The sequence below is a fragment of the Coregonus clupeaformis genome, chromosome 15 (genome assembly GCF_020615455.1).
Source record: "Coregonus clupeaformis isolate EN_2021a chromosome 15, ASM2061545v1, whole genome shotgun sequence".
Lineage (NCBI taxonomy): Eukaryota > Metazoa > Chordata > Actinopteri > Salmoniformes > Salmonidae > Coregonus > Coregonus clupeaformis.
This window is the reverse complement of record NC_059206.1, coordinates 63,284,293-63,304,174: the sequence shown is the minus strand read 5'-3', so window position 1 is coordinate 63,304,174 and position 19,882 is coordinate 63,284,293. Positions and strand designations below refer to the sequence as shown.

Sequence of the window (19,882 nt, the reverse complement as noted above, 5' to 3'; positions counted from 1 at the left end):
AACGGAGCAAATGGAATGGCATCAAACACATTGAAAACATGCGTTTGATGTATTTGATACCATTCCACCATTCTGCCCCAGTCATTACCACGAGCCCGTCCTCCCCAATTAAGGTGCCACCAACCTCCTGTGTGAGACATCAACAACCAAAAAACGGATAATTCACTAAAACAACAATCATGGGTGGTAAACGCTTCACTACATGCTACATCAAGGTAAAAAGATAACATATCATCACTTATCAGTATGGAGAAATAAAGCTAATGTTAAAACAGTGTGTAAGTATTTCTAAAGGTTTAGTCCAGTTGCACATCCCCATAAAAACATTTCATTAGTTCGTCTCATCTGCTGTGCAGATTGTTTCCTGGAGCTATTGGACCGCTTTATTGTAACAGAGAGGCAAGTGGGAGATTGAACAGGTGTGTGTGTGTGTGTGTGAGAGAGAATGCAATGTCTCTGTGAGAGAACGATTGACAAAGACAAGGCACTCGACTTGACCTCAAACTCCAATTCAAACCACAGTTAGGCCAACAACCTCAGATGACAGTTACCCACAGAGTGAAGCTACACAGTGATGGCTTGTTTTAAGTTCACTAGATGAGTCTACTGTTTCCAGGAACTTATTTGCAGTGTGCATGCGGACAAAGGGACAAAGCCAAACACTGGAAATAATCAATATGATCACCTTAGCCATGGGCACGGGGCACGGTAACAGTTCTATGAAATATTAATAAGAGGTACATTGACTTCCTACATGTATCATGTTTTCATACTAAACCACATCTTGTTTGCCAATAGGGAACTTTTCACATCATTCTCTAAAAAAGACAATTCATTCACAATCTTCGCCTCATCACACCTTTTAAAATGGACCTTCGAACCCATTTTTAAAACATTTAAAATACTGATAGTTGCACAATTGATGAAACCAATTTCTAAATGGTGAGTTTAAATAAAGTACATCCTCAGTGTGGTAAGACTGAAGCCCAGTGACAGTAGCAGCAGAATGAGAGAGGAGAGGAGTGGAGTGGAGAGGTGGAGTGTGTGTTGGAGGGGGACATCTGGAAGCGAGCCACAGAGCAAGGATGGAACGATAGCTATAGCTGTTCAGTGGTCCTCGTATTCATCTTTTAACTGTTTTAGAGGAGATAGCTGGGTCGTATTCATTAGGCACCAAACAAAGGAAAATGGACTGAAGCAGGGAGGGACTATCTGGACTTGTCCAATGAGAACCGCTTGTTTTCGTTTTTTCTTGGTGAGAAACATTTAAAAAGTGCTATTGTGTGCCCTAATGAATACGACCCTGATGTCCCCCATTTTGACCTTTGACCACATTTGACCTTATGTAGCCTTCTCCAGGGACTGGTAGTACTCCACCAGTACAGCCCAAGCTTTGGGGGCCATGAAACCTTCCGGAGGGTTCTGTCCCTCGCGAGCCATCTTACGCATCCGTGTCCCTGAGATGAAGTCATAGTCTTGATGGCTGGAAAACAAAAAAGGAGGTTTTAAAAAGGCACAGTCTGTCATTTCAACAGCCTGACTCTGAAAGGTTGTTTGGTAAGTGGGGAGAGATCTTCTAACTCACTGTGTGGATGAATGGCATGACAAACTTCAGACACTTTAGGAAGAGTTCTTTGCGGGAAATTCACAAAATGCACTTCATATGTTTGAAAAAAAGGCTAGGTATTTCGGTAATTGAAGTAAACACGCACTCGAGTCCCCTTATGCTAGGGGACTTCGTATATCAAAAGAATCTCAGACACATGAAACAGCGGTACATAAAGACATTGCTTCAAGCCAGCGGCAAAAAAAAAAGAAGAGAGAAATCTAAACGTCAGACCTTCGCCATTAAATTCAAACCTTCTGTTAGACTTTTCAGTTTAAACAACTGGTTAGAAAATAAACACTGGCAAAAAATGTCTAAACACAGCTAATTAGTCTCAAACCAAAATGAGAGAATTCCTGCAACAAACCGACTAGTCTAAATACAGTCTCCCATGACTCCGCCACACATTAATAGTAAGTGGAGGATAAATTAAATATTTGTCAATGATTCGATTAATTAGATACTACTGTAGATTCCTTCATTTAGACAAATGGGGTAACATTCAAGCACATTCCTGCTCTCACCACCGTTACAATGCACTTTCCTCATAATAATCACATTTGTCAAATGTGGTTTCGTTTCTCCGCGGTTTGCTGTCATGTGGGCTGATGTGCGCAGCGGAGTGTCTTGTATAGATTTGTACTGTTAGAGCCGCAGCAAGAGCCACAATGTTTCCACACATTAAACCTCATCATGGGTTCCTGACCAGCAGAGTTCTAGTAGGAGCCTACTGGGGGGCTGGAGTTGATGCAAATTCCTGTTCCAAACGTTCTGCAGAGTCCTCTCCTGTCTACCACACTCCTGAAGTTACACATTGAAGCCAGCAGACAATTTAGGGGTTGGATTGGGGTTCATTTTCATTTCAATTCAGAAAATGTCTTTTTTTTCTCCATTCTTGAATTGGACTTTAAATTAGTCAATTCATCTCATTCTTAAGGACTCTGTGGGTTCTGGGTTGTCTATTCCTTGAACCCACAGCAGATGGAAATGAGCTGTTAAATCTGGTACAATGCATCATTTCTTAAGTGTACTGAAATGTGTGTTTTTGTAGTACATTGTCCCTGTTCGGTCGCGTAATAATAAATTACATTCGGCTGCTGAAGTCATCCTCATGTTTTTCCTCTGCCCAACAGTGAGACCTGAGCCTGCAGTACAGAGTGCAGCCCAATGCAGACCAGACTGTCAGCCAGGTGGCAGAACCCAGAGCGTGTGTGTGTCTGACAGGGGTGCCAACGTGTCAGCTCCCGTTTTACACCTTCAGACAAACAGACTGTCTCTCCTTCTCCACAGGAAGTAATGGGATAACCTTCCTCCTGACCTTTGTAATGCAAACCCACTGTTAACATCACTACTGTATTCTCCCCAAAATCCACTTTTGTTGGATAGTCCCTTATCAGATTGTCCTATTTTCTATCAGATTTATAGCTCGGGCCAAAGGGCTGCTGCTTGCAGTCTCGCTGGGAAGAAGTGAAAATGTTGAATCGCCTATCAGTTAACCTGTTCTACTGTATACTATGCTCAACATGTTCTAGTCCTACTCGGGCATGCGCTGGCGGCCGAAATCCCGGGAGCACAAAACTCCAAACAGCAGAGGAGGAACACTTAATATGCGGTCAAATGAGAAACAGCTTGCGCTGATTTGAGCCATTACACTATAGAGGGAGACTTTAAGGGGGATCGTTGGCAATTAGGCCTAGCATCCATATTCCTCTCACATTTGGCAGCGCCCGGCTGGCACAATGTGCACGAGGAGTGGCCCGAGAGCAGACGGAATGCCATAAATTTCAGAAGGCGCCAACCAGAACCTTTGAAATAGTGATTTAGCGTTTACCCTCTTGCTCTCAGCTCTCCCTAGCCGCTAGCCTAGCACTGATATGGTCGAAAAGAGGTAGTCGATACGGTATGTGCTCTTTTTGGGTCTTCAGGTTTCATATTAATAAAAACCAACACATTTGAGCTGAAATGAATCGCCTGTTATATAATGTTATTGTGACAGTCAGAAAACGGACAATTACTTTGCTGGAAGGAGAAGAATATAACGTGGTTAAGGTACTTGACAAGCCAGACTGCTGAGCGCTGACTCGGCAGTTCTTAAGGGGGCTTGTTGAAAAGAACACAAGGGGAATTCGGGTAGTGGTGACAGAGTAACCACTATAGACCTTTGTCCCATTACTTTTACGTTTCCACTGAGTCACACCGTAGAATTATCTCACGCTTTAGCAGGAAGATTTAGTGCTATCCAAACGGTCTTATCCAATTGTAAAACTAGTCTAGAAACACTGGATAAGGATGTTCCACAAGTTGATAGAGAAATATTCATTTATTGTTCCTTTATTACATACCAAATTGTTTTGGCGTGAGGCTTTATCAACATACTTGACTAGGAGTATGGAAAGCCAGATGAAACAGGCTATAAACCAGCTTTGTCAGTTGTGGCTCTTGCTGTGGGAGTGATTCTCCTGCTTTCAAATATATATCTGTGCTCCATTTTCTTATTCTTACCTAAGAAGTGAAACTTAACTAGGTGTGGAAATATTTCCTTTCAGACTAGATCTCTCGATTGTGTATTCCCCCCCGATATACAAATACCATATTTATCTCGTCAACTCAATTTATTCTGATATCAAAACATACGTCATGGATCTACTTGACCTTTTGATCAATCAGTTCTTACTTTTTAGCCATCATATTCCTTTGATCAGTCAGATCAGTTTCCAGTCATGATATTCTAAGCCAAACATGCCGATAAAGTGGTAACGTATTAAACCCGCACACTGAGATCCGATTTTTCGTTAGTCATAAGTCTGCAGTATCATTATACCAGACTTTTACAGACTAATTATGCCGGATATAGGTGATTTCCGAGCGACTTCAAAAGCTCTGAAAAGCCACAAAACTCTATGACACATAGGAAAGCAAAGAAGTTCTGTTATTCTTGGCTTTGTGTTTGCTCTAATAAAATGAAAGAAACACATGGGAGATTTGAGTGGAAGAGCTTAATGAATGATCAATTTGGGTTATTTTAGAGGAAGGCATGATAATGTTTACCCGGCTGTTGAACAACATTCCTGTGACCGATGGATATCTGGAGCGTGTTCACAACAATCTGAAACAGGGAGGTATCTACTACCTACACTTGTCCAATAAATAAGAATGTGTTCTTAATTGACTTGCCTAGTTAAATAAAGGCAAAAAAATTAAACCTCATTTTCTTTTGCGTTGCAAGCGTTTTGTTGTTTCTACTTACCGCTTCAAGACTGTAAGGCAGTATATATATATTACTAGTATTTTGATATCTAGGTAAAAGGATAACTAAATGGTGACTAATTCTGATTGGTTGAGAAAGGTCACCAAGACCTGTATGACCAGGACTCATCATCATGATGAAACATCTTAAAACCTTCAAGAATATAACATTTGGACTTCATTACATCTATTGTTGAAGAACACTGGTGGCCATGAGTACATCCACAGTTGTTTCTTAGTTCCTCAAGACGCTCATTATTCCATTGGGACTAATCATCCTGTGCTTCATGCAAACACAAAATCGCAGGCAGACAGACAACACACTTATACACAAACACACAACAAGGAGATGGACGGAGACTGAAAAACAAACAGTGAGTGACAGGACTTACTTCTTGGGGTCGTAGAAGTCCATGGCCTTCTTGGCTTTGTTGTAGGCGGCCACCTTGAAGGGTACGATCTCCAGGGTGATGAGTCCAGGCGCCATGGTGAGGACCTTAGCGCGTGGGTGAACCGTACAGGTCCTTGTTGGCTGGATGGGGCATCCGCCGAATCGCGACCCACAATGTAGAAGTTGGCGCGGCCGCATTAAACACGGCAGTGCCACTGCACCTGTGGTATTATGGTAAAATATATATATACACTAGTTACTCAAAATGAATGTCAATGCTAACTTTTGGCATTTCTGATGGGAAAAATACTAGACTTAGCGCTAATGCTACCTTTTAGCATTTTCAATGGGAAAACCCCTCTGGTCACTCAAAGTGAATGCTAACGTTTAGCACGTTTTAATGGTAAGCCAGGAGAAGGGGAAGTGGTTGGGCAGCTCTTTCAGTGGGTTGGAAAAACAAGGAGGCCTTGCCACAACAGGCACGTTGTGGTGAGAGAGATGGGAAGGGAAAAACAGCACTTGATTACCTTGACTGATTAAGCCCAATCACGTGCGGTGAACACAATTACCCTAAATACCAGTGGGCAATTGCTCTTAAGCTGCTGCTGCCGATGCGGCTTAACCCTATAACTTTACATTACAAAGCAATTTCTTCAATAATAAGCAGTCAATTCACAGTGACGGCGTTTGAACCCAGGAGTGCTCAAATCCCATAGCGTCCACCGTCGAAATTGCGAGAATCTGGTTTTACCACACATTACAAAACAACAATATAGTAAGTTTCAAATACTAAAAAAACCAAACTTCATTCTTTTGGCCTATCCACCTACTTACCCACCCATACCCTCCCATCCAAGTCTTAAAATTGGAAGTCTTCAACCTAAAACGCTAGTCCTTAAACTAAAAGCCCTTGATGAGAGAACAAAAGGAGTTAGGAGAAGAAAAAAAAACAGTTAAACTCTGTAGGCAGTCTGGAGAGGGAGGGATGAAGTGCATTGTTTTGTTAGCTGGTTGCCAGGTTGGAAGCGGGTCTTAAGATGGACACTCAGGGCCAGAGCCATGTGAACCCACTCCCTCCAATCTGGCAGCTATTTTATTTTATGCTCCTCCCCGGCACATGTGTAAATATCCTACTGTGCCTTCCCGGGATTTATATTCCTGCTAAATGTACTAAATGTTTTATTACATTGAGTTTATTTTGAATTATTCTTAACTTGCTTCCTCTTATCATGTGGCATCGTCGATAGGGAACCTGCAAGTAAGCATTGTACCATGCGTACCATGTGTATCCTGTGCATACAATGCCTTCAGAAAGTATTCACACCCCTTGACTTTTTCCATATTTTGTTGTTATAACCTGAATTTAAAATGGAATAAATTGAGATTGTCACTGGCCTACACACAATACCCCATAATATCAAAGTGAAATTATGTTTTTTGACATTTTTACTAACTAATAAAAAATGAAAAGCTGAAATGTCTTTAGTCAATAAGTATTTAATCCCTTTGTTATATGAAAACCTAAATGTTATTAAATAAGTTCGGAGTAAATGTGATTAACAAGTCACTAATACATTACATGACTGCAATAATTACATTACATTTTTACATTTAGTCATTTTGTGAGCGCTCTTATCAGGCGACTTACAGTTAGTGAGCCACATATTTTTCACTGCCCCCGTTGAATCCCTGCCTGGCGTTGCAAGCGCCATGCTCTCGGCCTGAACTGCATCTACGGCTATTCCCTCCACCACCCTGACGCGCTGGCCAATTGTCGCCGCCCATGCAGGTCTACGATCGCGGCAGCTCTGCGGCAAACCTGATTGAACCAGGATCTCTAGTGGCTTTCAAATTTAGCACTGCGATGCAGTGCCTTGAACCACTGCGCCACTCAATAGTGTTTAACATGATTTTTAATGACTATCTCATCTCTGACGTTTTGCATACAATTATCTGTAGGGGTCCCTGGCCGAGCAGTGAATTTCAAACACAGATTCAACCACAAAGACCAGGGGAGTTTTTTCCAACGCCTGCATGAAAGGCGTGTGTAGTAGATGTAAAACTTAAATAAGCAGACATTAATATCCTTTGAGCATGGTGAAGTTGTTAATTACACTTTGGATAGTGTGTCAATACATCCAGTCACCACAAAATACGGGCGATCCTTCATTTTATCACTAACTCTCTACCCACATGGCACATATTGCTTCGCTTCCTCAACTAGCGGTGCCCCCGCACCCGTGGCTCTCTGCCCGGTCCCTGTATATATAGCCTCCCTACTGTTATTTTATTTTTACTTCCTCTCTTTTTCTCAACACATTTATTTGTTGTTTTTATTTTACTTTTTAATAAAAAATAAATGCACTGTTGGTTAAGGGCTGTAAGTAAGCATTTCACTGTAATGTCTGCACCTGTTGTATTCAGCACATGTGGCCAATAAAATTTGATTTGATTTGATACCGCTCAGGGATTTCACCATGAGGCCAATGGTGACTTTAAAAAACAGTTACAGAGTTTAATGGCTGTGATAGAAACTGAGGATATCACAACATTTGGTACTCCACAATACTAACCTAACTGACAGAGTGAAAAGGAAGCCTGTAAAGAATAAAAACATTCCAAAACTTGCATCCTGTTTGCAACAAGGCACTAAAGTAATACTGCAAAAAAATGTGGCAAAGCAATTCACTTTTTGTCCTGAATATGTTTGGGTCAAATCCAAGACAACACATAACTGAGTACCACGCTCCATATTTTCAAGCATAGTGGTAGCTGAATCATGTTATGGGTATGCTTGTAATCGTTAAAAACTGGGGAGTTTTTCAGGATAAAAAAATAAACATAATGGAGCTAAGTACAGGGAAAAAACCTGGTTCTAAGTCTCTCCACCAGACACTGGGAATTAATTCACCTTTCAGCAGGACAATAACCTAAAACACAAGGCCAAATCTAAACTGGAGTTGCTTACCAAGAAGACAGTGAATGTTCTGAAGTGGCCAGTTACAGTTTTAACTAAATCGTAAAATCATGTTGCAATACCTTAACCAATTTGACAGAGCTTGAAAAATTTTGAACAAAATAATGGGCAAACATTGTACAATCCAGGTGTGCAAAGCTCTTAGAGACTTACCCAGAAAGATTCACAGCATTAAATCGCTGCCAAAGGTGATTCTAACATGTATTAACTCAGGGTTGTGATACTTATGTTAATGAGATATTTCTGTATTTGAAATTTTCATTTTGTTGCAAAAGTTTCTAAAAACATGTTGTTTTCACTTTGTCATCATTAGGGGTGTGTGTAGATTGGTGAGAAAACCACATTTCATTAAATGTGGAATAAGTCAAGAGGTATGAATACTTTCTGAAGGCACCGTATGACAAATAAACTTGACTTATGATGGATGGGAATGTAGCATATGTAGTCAAACGCACATAACATTTCATAGGGTATTGGATGAGGCCGGAAAAATATTGTAGTAGTTTGTTCAGTTTATTTTCTTCTAAATGTATGGTTATGGACTGCACATAGGCATGTTGTATAATTTCGGGCACAGCAAGTCTTTATATTGTATGGGTGTAGGGCATCTGAAGGGAAGGGATCCATTATACTCGGCACCACGGTGAATGAATTGAGGAGACAACTGAAGTAGAGAGAAGATGCAGCAACTCTTGGAGGACAATGGAATTACATTAAAAAGCTTCTTTATCTTCAGAAGGCCCCAAAAAAGCAGAAAGCACGCGTTGGATCTACTTTTAACAATAAGAAGCTTTTGTAGGTGCATTTATATGAGCTGTAAGATCACACAGACAGATGATGGGCCATTTCTCTTCCGCCATTGTGTTCCCCAAACAGAACTAACATAGCTTAGTCTGGTCTCAATGATCATCTCCCCATAACCCACAAGCTACATGATTAAAGCACAGCAGACTTCAAACAGCTAGACAAGCATCAAGTAAAGACAACATAAAAGGACAGAAATAATATTCAACTTTCTAAGTCTAAATCGGACTGTCCCATCATATTTTATCCTGTGACCATCAGGCAGCATTTAATCTTTCAGTTCTCGAACTGTGCTCCCAAGTGTACTCATTACTTTGGCTTGTGTTACAGACTTTGTCAGGTCCATAGAAATAGAATCCATGGAATGGACTTGGCTGCCAGTCCACCCATTATTTCAACCATTGACTTGAATGGGGAGGACCGTTCTATGGGTTTTATTTCATGGTGAGTCTGTACACCTCAGTGGGGCCGGCGTACATCATGGGCGACGGGAAGATGGCCACGATGGTGTTTTCGGGTTTGAGCACGCCCTCGTCCAGCACGGCGGCGTGCTGCTTCATGCGCCACTCTAAAGGCACGTCGTCGTCCTTGGTCCAACCGCCCAGTGGGTGCAGCAGTAGGACGGGCCGGCGGTAGCCCCGTTCCATCAGACGCCTGTGGGTGTCCTGCATGAGGAGGGCGTGGCCGTTGTGCACCGGGTTACGCAGCTGGAAGGCAAACACTGCGTCTGGAGGGAGAAAAAGGTCAGAGAAAGACTGATTGAGATCCTGCTTTTCTTAAACTGAGAGGAGAGGAGAGGAGAGATGGAGGCTCAACAGATGGTTAGGCTGTTCTCTGTTCGCTAACTCTCTTCACATTACCTGCATTCATCTCCTTGAACTTGTGTTTGAGCTCAGTGGGGGTGAGTCTGTACTGGTCCAGGCCATCGTTCCAGCTGATCTTGTCCAGGACCTGCAGGTCTCCTCCTACCAACCAGTCTCCACTCTCCATTACCATCTAGACCAGACAGAGACAACACTCTGACCATCAGCATCATACAGTACTACACCTTCACTGTACCCCCATAATAAAAAAAAAAAAAAAACATTTTCCAGGACATTTCAATTACCTTTTACCAGAACTTATTTCACTCCGGGTATTGTGCAGATCTGAAAGGACTGGATAGGTGTAAGCAATATGGTGAACATTTCAGATAGCCTATCAAAGAAGAGCAAGGTGCAGTAATGGTCATATTGCTTATACCTATCCAATCCTGTCAGAGGTACATGAAGAGCCTGAGGCTATGGATCAATTTGAAACTGAGTAAAAAACTCCTCTACCATGTTCATGCCAAGTTGCATACATCCCATTAAGGACTGTTCCAAACATAAACCTTCCCAATCTGGCAACCGCTGCAAACAGTAAACCTTCCCAATCTGGCAACCGCTGCAAGTGGGGCGGGATTACGTATATAAAATCAATAACAGCCCCAGACAACTTTAAATACAACATATAAAAAAGTTGAACGAGAGACTCCTACAAATTGGAACCCAGTGAGAAAGAATGAAGAATCCCCTTTGCTTTATGCCTTTGACCGCATCTCTCTCTTGACTTTCGCAAAAAAAACTCAGAGGAAGACTAAATATGATGTGTAATGTAATCCACAATGAGACACCATCCATGATACTCTGACCGCATTATTTTTCCTTACCGATTGTTCTAATGTCCCCAAAGTACTGCTAAACTCAGGCAAAGCCAGCTTTGTTTCAGGCTATAACTCCTGGTCTGCCTCTCTGGGCATTTACTACTGGAGTCTGTGCTGGCTACACTGTAACCACTGGACCTGCCCCGTAATAGAGCTCTCTATGGAGTACACTCTGCAGGGTAGGTACTAAAGCCATCAAAGCGTCAGGACTATGGATAGACTACGGCAGGACCAGGGAGTCCAGAAGTACACAACGGTGTCTTATAGAGATGGCTATTCAATATCTCAAGGAGTTAAGGTTAGAAAATAATATAATTCTTCCAGTGATCAGTTATGATTCCCCCTTATGGGCACACTGGCATGTAATGGTTTTGATTTAAATGGGGTTTATTCATATGGATTTAACTGTATGGGGCTGATTGTAGATTTCACAGCCTATGATTTATATTCTGAGAGGATTCCACAGTAGCACTGACTGACTGTTTCTGACAGACGTTGGTAGTGCACTTGGCCCAAGCCTTTGCAAGTTGTAGAAGGCAGGGGGTTGTTTTTCACAACACAACTAAGAAAATGGCGCTTATATTATTCACAAGATGATGTACACTGCATATATCTTTAGTCTTCAATGAAACATATTTGAGAGAGAGAGAACAGAAGTGGCTACAAGTCTCCTTTTATTATCATAATAAGCCGAAGGATGGATGGAGGAGTTTAGTGTAACGATGTAAGAAGTGCATTCATTCCTAAATCCAACTACATTTTTTACATTTTAGTCATTTGAGCAGCTCTTATCCAGGGGGCGACTTGCAGAGCAATTAGGGTTAGAATGCCTTGCTCAAGGGCACAGACAGATTTTTCACCTGATATCAAACAAGGGATTAGAACCAGCACCTTTCGGTTACTGGCACAACGCTCTTAACCACTAACTACCTGCACCCTAGTCTGATCTACTGGCTTCAGATCAGTGGTAAACCAGGCAGACAGCCCTTACTTTTAGGCTGAACGAAAGACCAATCTGAGAAAACCGCTTCAATTCAAATCCCAAACACACATTAGATCTTTTAAACATTCTAAGATGGAAAATGATAGTAGTATGCTAGCTCAGGATAACCCGCACATTTACACGATAATACACACACACACACACTGTGTTTTAGATATAGAGGCTCCTGCTAGAATTAAACAATTCAGCATGCTGTAGTTTCAGCGTGAAGGCTCTTCGCCTACAGGAGTAAACGGAAAGCGTGATTAACATGCTTCTGAGCAGGTTATTCCTAAATCTCAGCAATCGGGATGAGGGCTGCCGCCCGCGAGGAATGTGTTGATGATCGCTCCAGCGCAGGAGTTAACACCCCCTCTTGTGTGACACCTTAATCATAGCAAGCTGTACACACACAGCGGAGACAGGACAGGAGGCACTGTTGGAGAAACAGTGAGTGACAGGTCTGGGAGAACCCACTACCCAGCATGCATTGCCTGCAGCAGGGCCAGAGCCACCAGACTCAGAAGCACTAGAGGATTATGGGTAGCTGATGGACAGCCAACCACGCTGCTTTCTTGGTAAACTGACAGTGTCTCCAACTGAACACCAACCCAGAATGGATGACAGACGCTGAAGATAGTGTTGACTGTTCAACTCAAGTCTTTGTTGAATTGAAGGTCAGTTTGAGTGAAACAGGAGAGACGCCTAGCTCACTAGGCCTATGTGGTATTCAGATTCACAGTACCTCACCCAGCCAATGACTTTCAACAGGGCAGGGCTTTACAATTAGGTTAAGTGTTAAGTGTGTCTGTTCAGTGTGTTTAAAATCATCAGACTGAGTTAGGTTGAAGACAGTATAGCACTACTCCAGCTCCCTCTGTGTGTGTGTGTGTGTGTGTGTGTGTGTGTGTGTGTGTGTGTGTGCAACAAGGCACAAAATTGTCCCGAGGGAGACAAAATTGTCCCGAGACAGTTAGCAAAAATAACCCTAGCCCGGCTACTGCCACCATCAGTCTAGAGGATAGGGTTTAGGTCTCCGGTTATAGGTCTCCAGTCCTGCTGTGTGACGTGGCGGCGTGTGTGTGCAACTGCACTTGTGTGTGTGTGTGTGTGTGTGTGTGTGTGTGAGAGAGATGCAGTTTCCAGGTTTGATCCCCTCTTGTCGGCTAGTGCCTGTTATTTTTAAGCACAGGGTTAGGATCATTCCTCGCCATCAAGTCTACCTGAGCACCCACTGATATAACCAGTCAATATGAGGCAGATGGAAACAATTGTTGCTACTTTGCTGGGGTATATTTGGAATGGATAAGGGGTGGGTGGCTGCTGAGGTTGTGTATGTGTGTTTCAAGCGGGGCCAGCTCCAAGTCCAGATAAGCTTTACTAAAGCCCTGTGTAATAAAATGCAATTTGAAGGGGCCAGATGGAGGGCCGAGGGGGGAGACTGTATCAAATAAAACATGTGTGCGAATTGGGGGCGGTCCGAGGGGAATGAGAGTTGCACAAGCAGTTCTGACAGGGGAAGGAGGCGAGAGCAGCTCCTTTCTTATTCAGTCCCCTTCCATAAGCAGCATTGAGGAAAGAGGTCACCTAGAATCTGTCTTCTATTAGAACGAATGTGTGTGTGTGTGTGTGTGTGTGGCGTGCGTACAAGGCCAAAGAAGGTGGTTGAGTTGGACATGGGGAGAGTGTTTACCAAGCAACCCCGTTAAGGGTAATTTCGGAGCCCTGCCTGTATTGTTCAGTATTATCACCAGGAGTTCCATTTCATAATAACCATCAGTGGGATATTCTAAAGAGCTCTGGAGACTGTGTAGCCGTAACAGAAGGTATGGGTGTATGATAATAAACGTGGTGGAGGGAGGTGTGAGAACTTCAAGGCTCCTCCCTGTCACACATGACATACACTGTCACCTGAAGCTGTCACGAGCACCGGTTTGAGCAAAACAAAGATAACAAACACTGTCGTTTCAACATGTTACATGACAGTTTTCAATAGTGACAGCTTTTGTCGGCAAGTCAAGACACCCCTTTCTGTGCAGTGGAACGGTCCGTAGCCCCCACTGTCCGTTTATGTGATAGGCTCTCTGGAACTAACCACTGACCTTGATGCAGGGGTGTTACTCAACAGTTTTCAACATTGACAGCTTTTTCCTGGCACAACACCCCTCGCGCTGCAGTGGACCGGACGGTGGCTGCCCTGCCTGTCTATGTGGTAGGGGTATCTGGAACTAACCACTGACCTTGATGTAGGGGTGGTCCTTGCAGGTGGTGCCCCACTGGCGGGCGCAGCGCTCCTCCTTGCGGTGCTCGTAGAACTCGGGGTTGCGGAGGGATGGCCCGTACCAGGGCCATGGCCGTCACGCCGTCCAGACGCTCCTTGTCCGCCCCGGACACCGGCAGCACCACCGGCACCGACAGGTTTATGACCCCACCTAGGGGACGGGAGGGGAACAGGTGGGTTGGTTGATTGAGGGGGTCAATTGTACTTGATACATTTGTAAAATACGACAGTGGTTGAATGAAGGAAAGGAGACGTGGAAGTTAGCCGTGTTAGTGCATTGAAACACAGACTAAATCAACTTCAGGCAGCTAATAGAGGAAGTTGATAGGTCAGAAACCAGACAGCCCCATCAGCAAAACTGCAGCATCACAGTCCCTCTTACAATACTTCCATTTGCTTGCATACCTACTGCATACTATGCCAGGAATACTTAGAAGTTTTAGATATCAGTGTGATTAGTAACAACCACCATCCAGTCTTGTGCATTCAGCTGGTTTCTACCTCGTAGAAAGAAAGAAAGAAAGAAAGAAAAGAAAGAAAGAAAGAAAGAAAGAACGATGACGGACCCGGCCAAGCCTGAGAGAGGCACGAGAGAGCCCGAGAGAGAGAACCGAGAGAGAGAGGCCCTGTGTTACGCGTTGGCAGATTAATTTAGCCCTACACCTTGATTAAACCCAGCATGGCCGGCCTTTTCACATCCTATTGGATCAGATGGTGTGTTGTTGGATGGGATACCATTGCTGCCCACCCCACCCGCCGCCCCACTCCTTGGTCCTGATCTTTTACAGCTGGCTTCAATAAAACGTTCACAGAGCGTGCCTGCTGTCCCAGCCTGGCCATGCTAAAAACATGGAGTCTTTACACCCCGTTTGCAAATGCTGTTGTACTTGTCTCTCTCCACTAACTGGACTCCAAATCAGGGACAGTGCAATGTAAAGTGACAGTAGAGTTTATAAAATTCAGTTAACTTTACCAAATTCCTAGTTTACCCGAAATCCTGGTTGGAAGATTCCACAGTATTTCCTGTATTCCTCGTAATTCCAGGAATCTTCCAAACAAATTTCTGAACCTAAGTTACCAGAATTTTGCAACCCTAGTTAAAGTGAGGTTAAAGGTTCTAAAAGTTGTTATTCAATAACATTTGCAAGTCTATCCAATCATGTTTGGTTCAGTTGTTATTGTGTGGAAGGAAGCTCCTCCAGCATTGTGAAATCCCTAGAAGGAACTGGAAATAGACAAGTGATCGTTTGTGGAGGCAATCAATATTGAGGCTTCATCCTTTTCCTCCGCTCACATTTCCCTCGCTAGGACAAACACGCCAAACCCGAGTGAGGACACTGCACATCGACACATTTCATTCAGCGTTCTCTCCCAAGCACACACACTACACAGGCCCAGTTCCCTTTACTTTCCACAGCATAGTTGCCATTAGCTCTGGTCCAAAACATATTGAAACGATATCAAAAGAAAACCCAGACCTGATCCCAACATTTTTTGGGACGTTCAGACTCTTGTTGGATACAGTGCTGTGAAGAATGGAGAGTTGTTGTTGTAAGGAACACCTGTGATATCGGACAGCTAATGAAACACTGGCTTGGTTATCATTTCGGCTATTTAACACATTTTTATGCTAAGTGTGTGCATTTGTGTGTGTTCGCGCCAGTATGTATTGGCAACACATCACACACGTCGCCTTAAGGGTCAGTGTTATGTGGGCAATAAAAGCAAATTGACTATTTTTTGGAAATTCAAACGCTGTGTAGGAAATTGGTGTAATTACACAGTTTCAACAATACCAAGACTGGGTTACAAGACGGCGCGCCCCGCGGCGCTCCTTTAGCCCAACTCAAAAGATACCGGTTATATTTGTTTCCAGAGAATATAAATGACTGAGTCTTGAGCCTGAAGTGTAAAACGATCCCGATGACTCAACACAATAGCATGGTCAAATTATCCCTCTGTTTCTTTCATCTAAAATCAGACTTACTTTTGATTGACTAATGTATTCAATTGTATTTGGTCATTTTGAGGTAATATATTGAGGATAATCCGACCACTTGTAAAGTTCCACCATGTCCTTTTGTGAGCCTTCATCTCCCTCTAGTGTCCATTATAGAGCATGACACCCATCAATTCATTTGACTTCACTGTGAGAGAAATACACCTGTGTTTTTCACAGCAGATTTACAACCTCCTCAAAATGTCAGTGGGAGGACTAAGAAAGGCGGACATTTTGAGAAGGAGGCGAGGACAATAGGAAAACATGAGGGGATCAAGGAAAGACTATTGAGAAAGGGCCGTCGTGCTGTCTTACCGTCCAAGAGACAGTCAAAGTGGAGACACTGCAGGAACTCCCTCTCCCTCATGAAGCCGTTCAGGGGCGTGGCCCAGCCCTCAGCAAGCACCTGAACCCACTGCATGTCCACCTGTGGTCAAACGGCGGTCAATCAGCACTCAAATAATGGTTCAACAGCATTCAGAGTGTGGTCAAACATGCTTTCAGAAATGTTCTCATCACATTCACTTATCACTTTCACATAGGCCTTTAGAATCTTACAACCAATTATCTTTCCATACCCCCTAGACTCTCGAAAAATACCAGAAGGCGTTAGCACAAATGGTATTTGATGATAACGGTTACCTTTCCAATCTGCACAGCAGGCAGTGTCTCAGCATCTGTCTTGGCCAGGTCCAGCTTGTTCTCCACTACGTACAGCTCCTTCACTTCATAGGAAGCATCCACCGGCACTATATCCTACAAATATTCATTCATTATATCAGTGAAAATGCACAAAACGTTATTGCAAAACGAGAACATCCAAGAGGTTGATTGTGTTGGATATGAATTCAGGGGTGTGAAAGTGGCAGTTATACAGCTGTGAGGAGTTAGTTTTCTGGAAATGTGAATCCCAATCTGAAAGTGTGAAGACATTACCCTCTAGTGGTGGGAATTAAATGTGACACCATGCCTCCATGTTTCAGGTTTCAATTCATCTGTTTATATCAAACCTCATCTATGAATGGATGGATGAATGGATGGATGTTTCTCTCACCTTCTCCTGTAGCAGGTCAATGAGCTGCTGTATAGACTCATTGACACTGCAGGAGTCAGTCTTCAGCACCAGCTCTGGGGCCTCTGGTTTCTCATACTCCGAGTCTATCCCAGTGAAACCTGATGGAGAAAACATTCACAATTAATTCATAAAATAGCTGAATCAGTCACTCAATTGGCATGAATAACGATAGCTGAATATGAATCAATGAATCAATATGTAATTTCCTAATTTGCAGAAAGGTTGTGACTTCATTAAAGTTGCAGGGAAGGTAATATCTATCCACTAACATTTACATTTTAGTCATTTAGCAGACGCTCTTATCCAGAGCGACTTACAGTTAGTGAGTGCATACATTATTTATTTTTTTCATACTGGCCCATTAAATCAACCCACAACCCTGCCGTTACCAAAGCCATCGCACTCTACCAACTGACGGCCATTCCCTCCCCTACCCTGGACGACGCTGGGCCAATTGTGCGCCGCCCCACTAAGTCAGTGGTTCCCAAACGTTATCAGTTACTGTACCACCAACTGAATTCTGCTCTGCCCGGAGTACCCCTGAAGGACCTCCTCATGTGCATTTTAACAGTAACCCTACGGTCTCATGAGTCTCCTCAAGTACCCCCAGGGGTCATAGTACCTCTGGTTGGGAACCACTGCACAAGTCACACAAATTAAATTAAATCAGGCTTTTTGTCGACATGGTTCACACTGCTTATCATCCAGATTGGCATGACTTGAAGAGACAAGCTTCTTAATAGTGTGGTCTGAGGACACGCTTGATCGGGGCTGAATCCCACCCCATCTCCCATTCAAGTTGTCATTCCACTGCCTGACATACAGCACCTGGTAGATCATGTCTTGACCAGTTTGACCATTAGGACAGCATAACTAGGCTTCACAGTACGTTGTCTCATGCGTACAACTCAGAGCTTAGCATGAAGGAACCTACAAGTAAGCATTTAATTGGACTGTGCACACCGTGTGTATACTGTCTACACCGTGTGTATACTGTCTACACCGTGTGTATACTGTCTACACCGTGTGTATACTGTCTACACCGTGTGTATACTGTCTACACCGTGTGTATACTGTCTACACCGTGTTTATACTGTCTACACCGTGTTTATACTGTCTACACCGTGTGTATACTGTCTACCGTGTGTATGCTATCTCAGTGTTATACTGTCTACACCGTGTGTATACTGTCTACACCGTGTTTATACTGTCTACACCGTGTGTATACTGTCTACACCATGTGTATACTGTCTACACCATGTGTATACTGTCTACACCATGTGTATACTGTCTACACCATGTGTATACTGTCTACACCATGTGTATACTGTCTACACCATGTGTATACTGTCTACACCATGTGTATACTGTGCACACCCTGTTTATACTCTCAGTTGGTAGAGCATGGCGCTTGCAACGCCAGGGTTGTGGGTTCGTTTCCCACGGGGACCAGTATGAAAAATTTATGCACTCACTAACTGTATGTCGCACTGGATAAGAGCGTCTGCTAAATGACTAAAATGTACACCGTGTTTATACTGTCTACACCGTGTTTATACTGTCTACACCGTGTTTATACTGTCTACACCGTGTTTATACTGTCTACACCGTGTTTATACTGTCTACACCGTGTTTATACTGTCTACACCGTGTTTATACTGTCTACACCGTGTTTATACTGTTATAACTCAACTGGCTTAGCACTTGGTGCACTAACTAATTGAGATCTTACCCGCAACTTCGCTTAACCGTTGACTCACTGTTTCACTGGGCGATAACCACATATCTTTGTCTGGTAACAACAGCCAAAGACATGAGATCATGTACCTGCTGGTCAAAACCAATACACTTTACATACTTTCTCTAGAGACTTTTCTCGTACACTTTTTCATACTTACTAATGCTATAAGAGTTCTTTATGGTAAAATGCCTACATGTATAAGCTATATGCATGTGTTATTTAGCTTGCGTTACCTCTGATCTCTCCCGCCCTGGCTCTCTTGTAGAGACCCTTGACGTCTCTCTGTTCACACACGTCAAGCGGCGCGTCCACAAACACCTCGAAGAAGGGCAGGCCTGCAGCCTCGTGGATCTTCCTGGCGTTCACACGATCCTGGACGACGGGGAGACAAACAACGGGATAGTTAACTCCTGATGACGATAGAGTGTTTCTGAAATCATCAACTGGGAATTACAGGCAAAACATAAGTAGCAGCATATTGACTCTCTCCATCTCCACCTTTATTTTTCCTCTCTTCCTCATGACTTGTCTCCTCTTCCTCTCTGTCTTACTATATCCCCCTTCTATTCCCCCCAACTCACCCGTCAGTAGGCGAGCCCTGTTGATACTGTTGAGCCCTGCGTCAGCGATTGGCCAGGCCACCTCGGCTATACGCCTGATGTTCTCCTCGCGGTCCTCGGGGCTGAAGCCCAGGTTCTTGTTCAAGCCCTGGCGGATGTTGTCTCCGTCCAGCGAGTAGCAGGGGATACCGTGGCACACCAGGTACTCCTCCAGGGCCATGCTCACCGTGGTCTTCCCAGCCCCAGACAAACCTGGGTGGGAGAGAGTGGCGAGAAATAGGTGTTGATGGTGGTTGGTCAATATTAGCATTGAGTGTAGCCAGCGAGCAATACCCAATTTTAGCATTGGGTCAATATTACCATTGAATGAATGACAAAAATGGTGGCCATCAATGTTAGCATTGAATGCATGATAACAAATGGTGCCTGTCAATATTAGAATTGAAGGCAGAGCGTGGATGAATGTGATGCATTCTTTTAAAATGCTACCGTTGATTGAATGCTAATATCGTCTTTTGGTAGTACTTGAAACCCAA

At 43.5% G+C, this 19,882-nt stretch overlaps 1 protein-coding gene across 1 annotated transcript; it reads right to left on the bottom strand.

The window, feature by feature from the left end:
* Nucleotides 1-827: 827 nt before the first annotated feature.
* LOC121580651 (bifunctional 3'-phosphoadenosine 5'-phosphosulfate synthase 1) lies at nt 828-19,598 on the bottom strand (the record flags this gene model as incomplete). The annotated part of the gene is given in 13 exon segments (XM_045225274.1): nt 828-1,483; nt 5,245-5,355; nt 5,357-5,398; nt 5,400-5,464; nt 9,483-9,751; nt 9,885-10,020; nt 13,931-14,033; nt 14,035-14,122; nt 16,286-16,397; nt 16,613-16,726; nt 17,025-17,143; nt 19,020-19,193; nt 19,395-19,598. Coding segments are annotated over 13 exon segments (1,679 nt in total), but the record flags the coding sequence as incomplete, so codon positions are not given.
* Between the last annotated feature and the right edge of the window lie 284 nt (nt 19,599-19,882).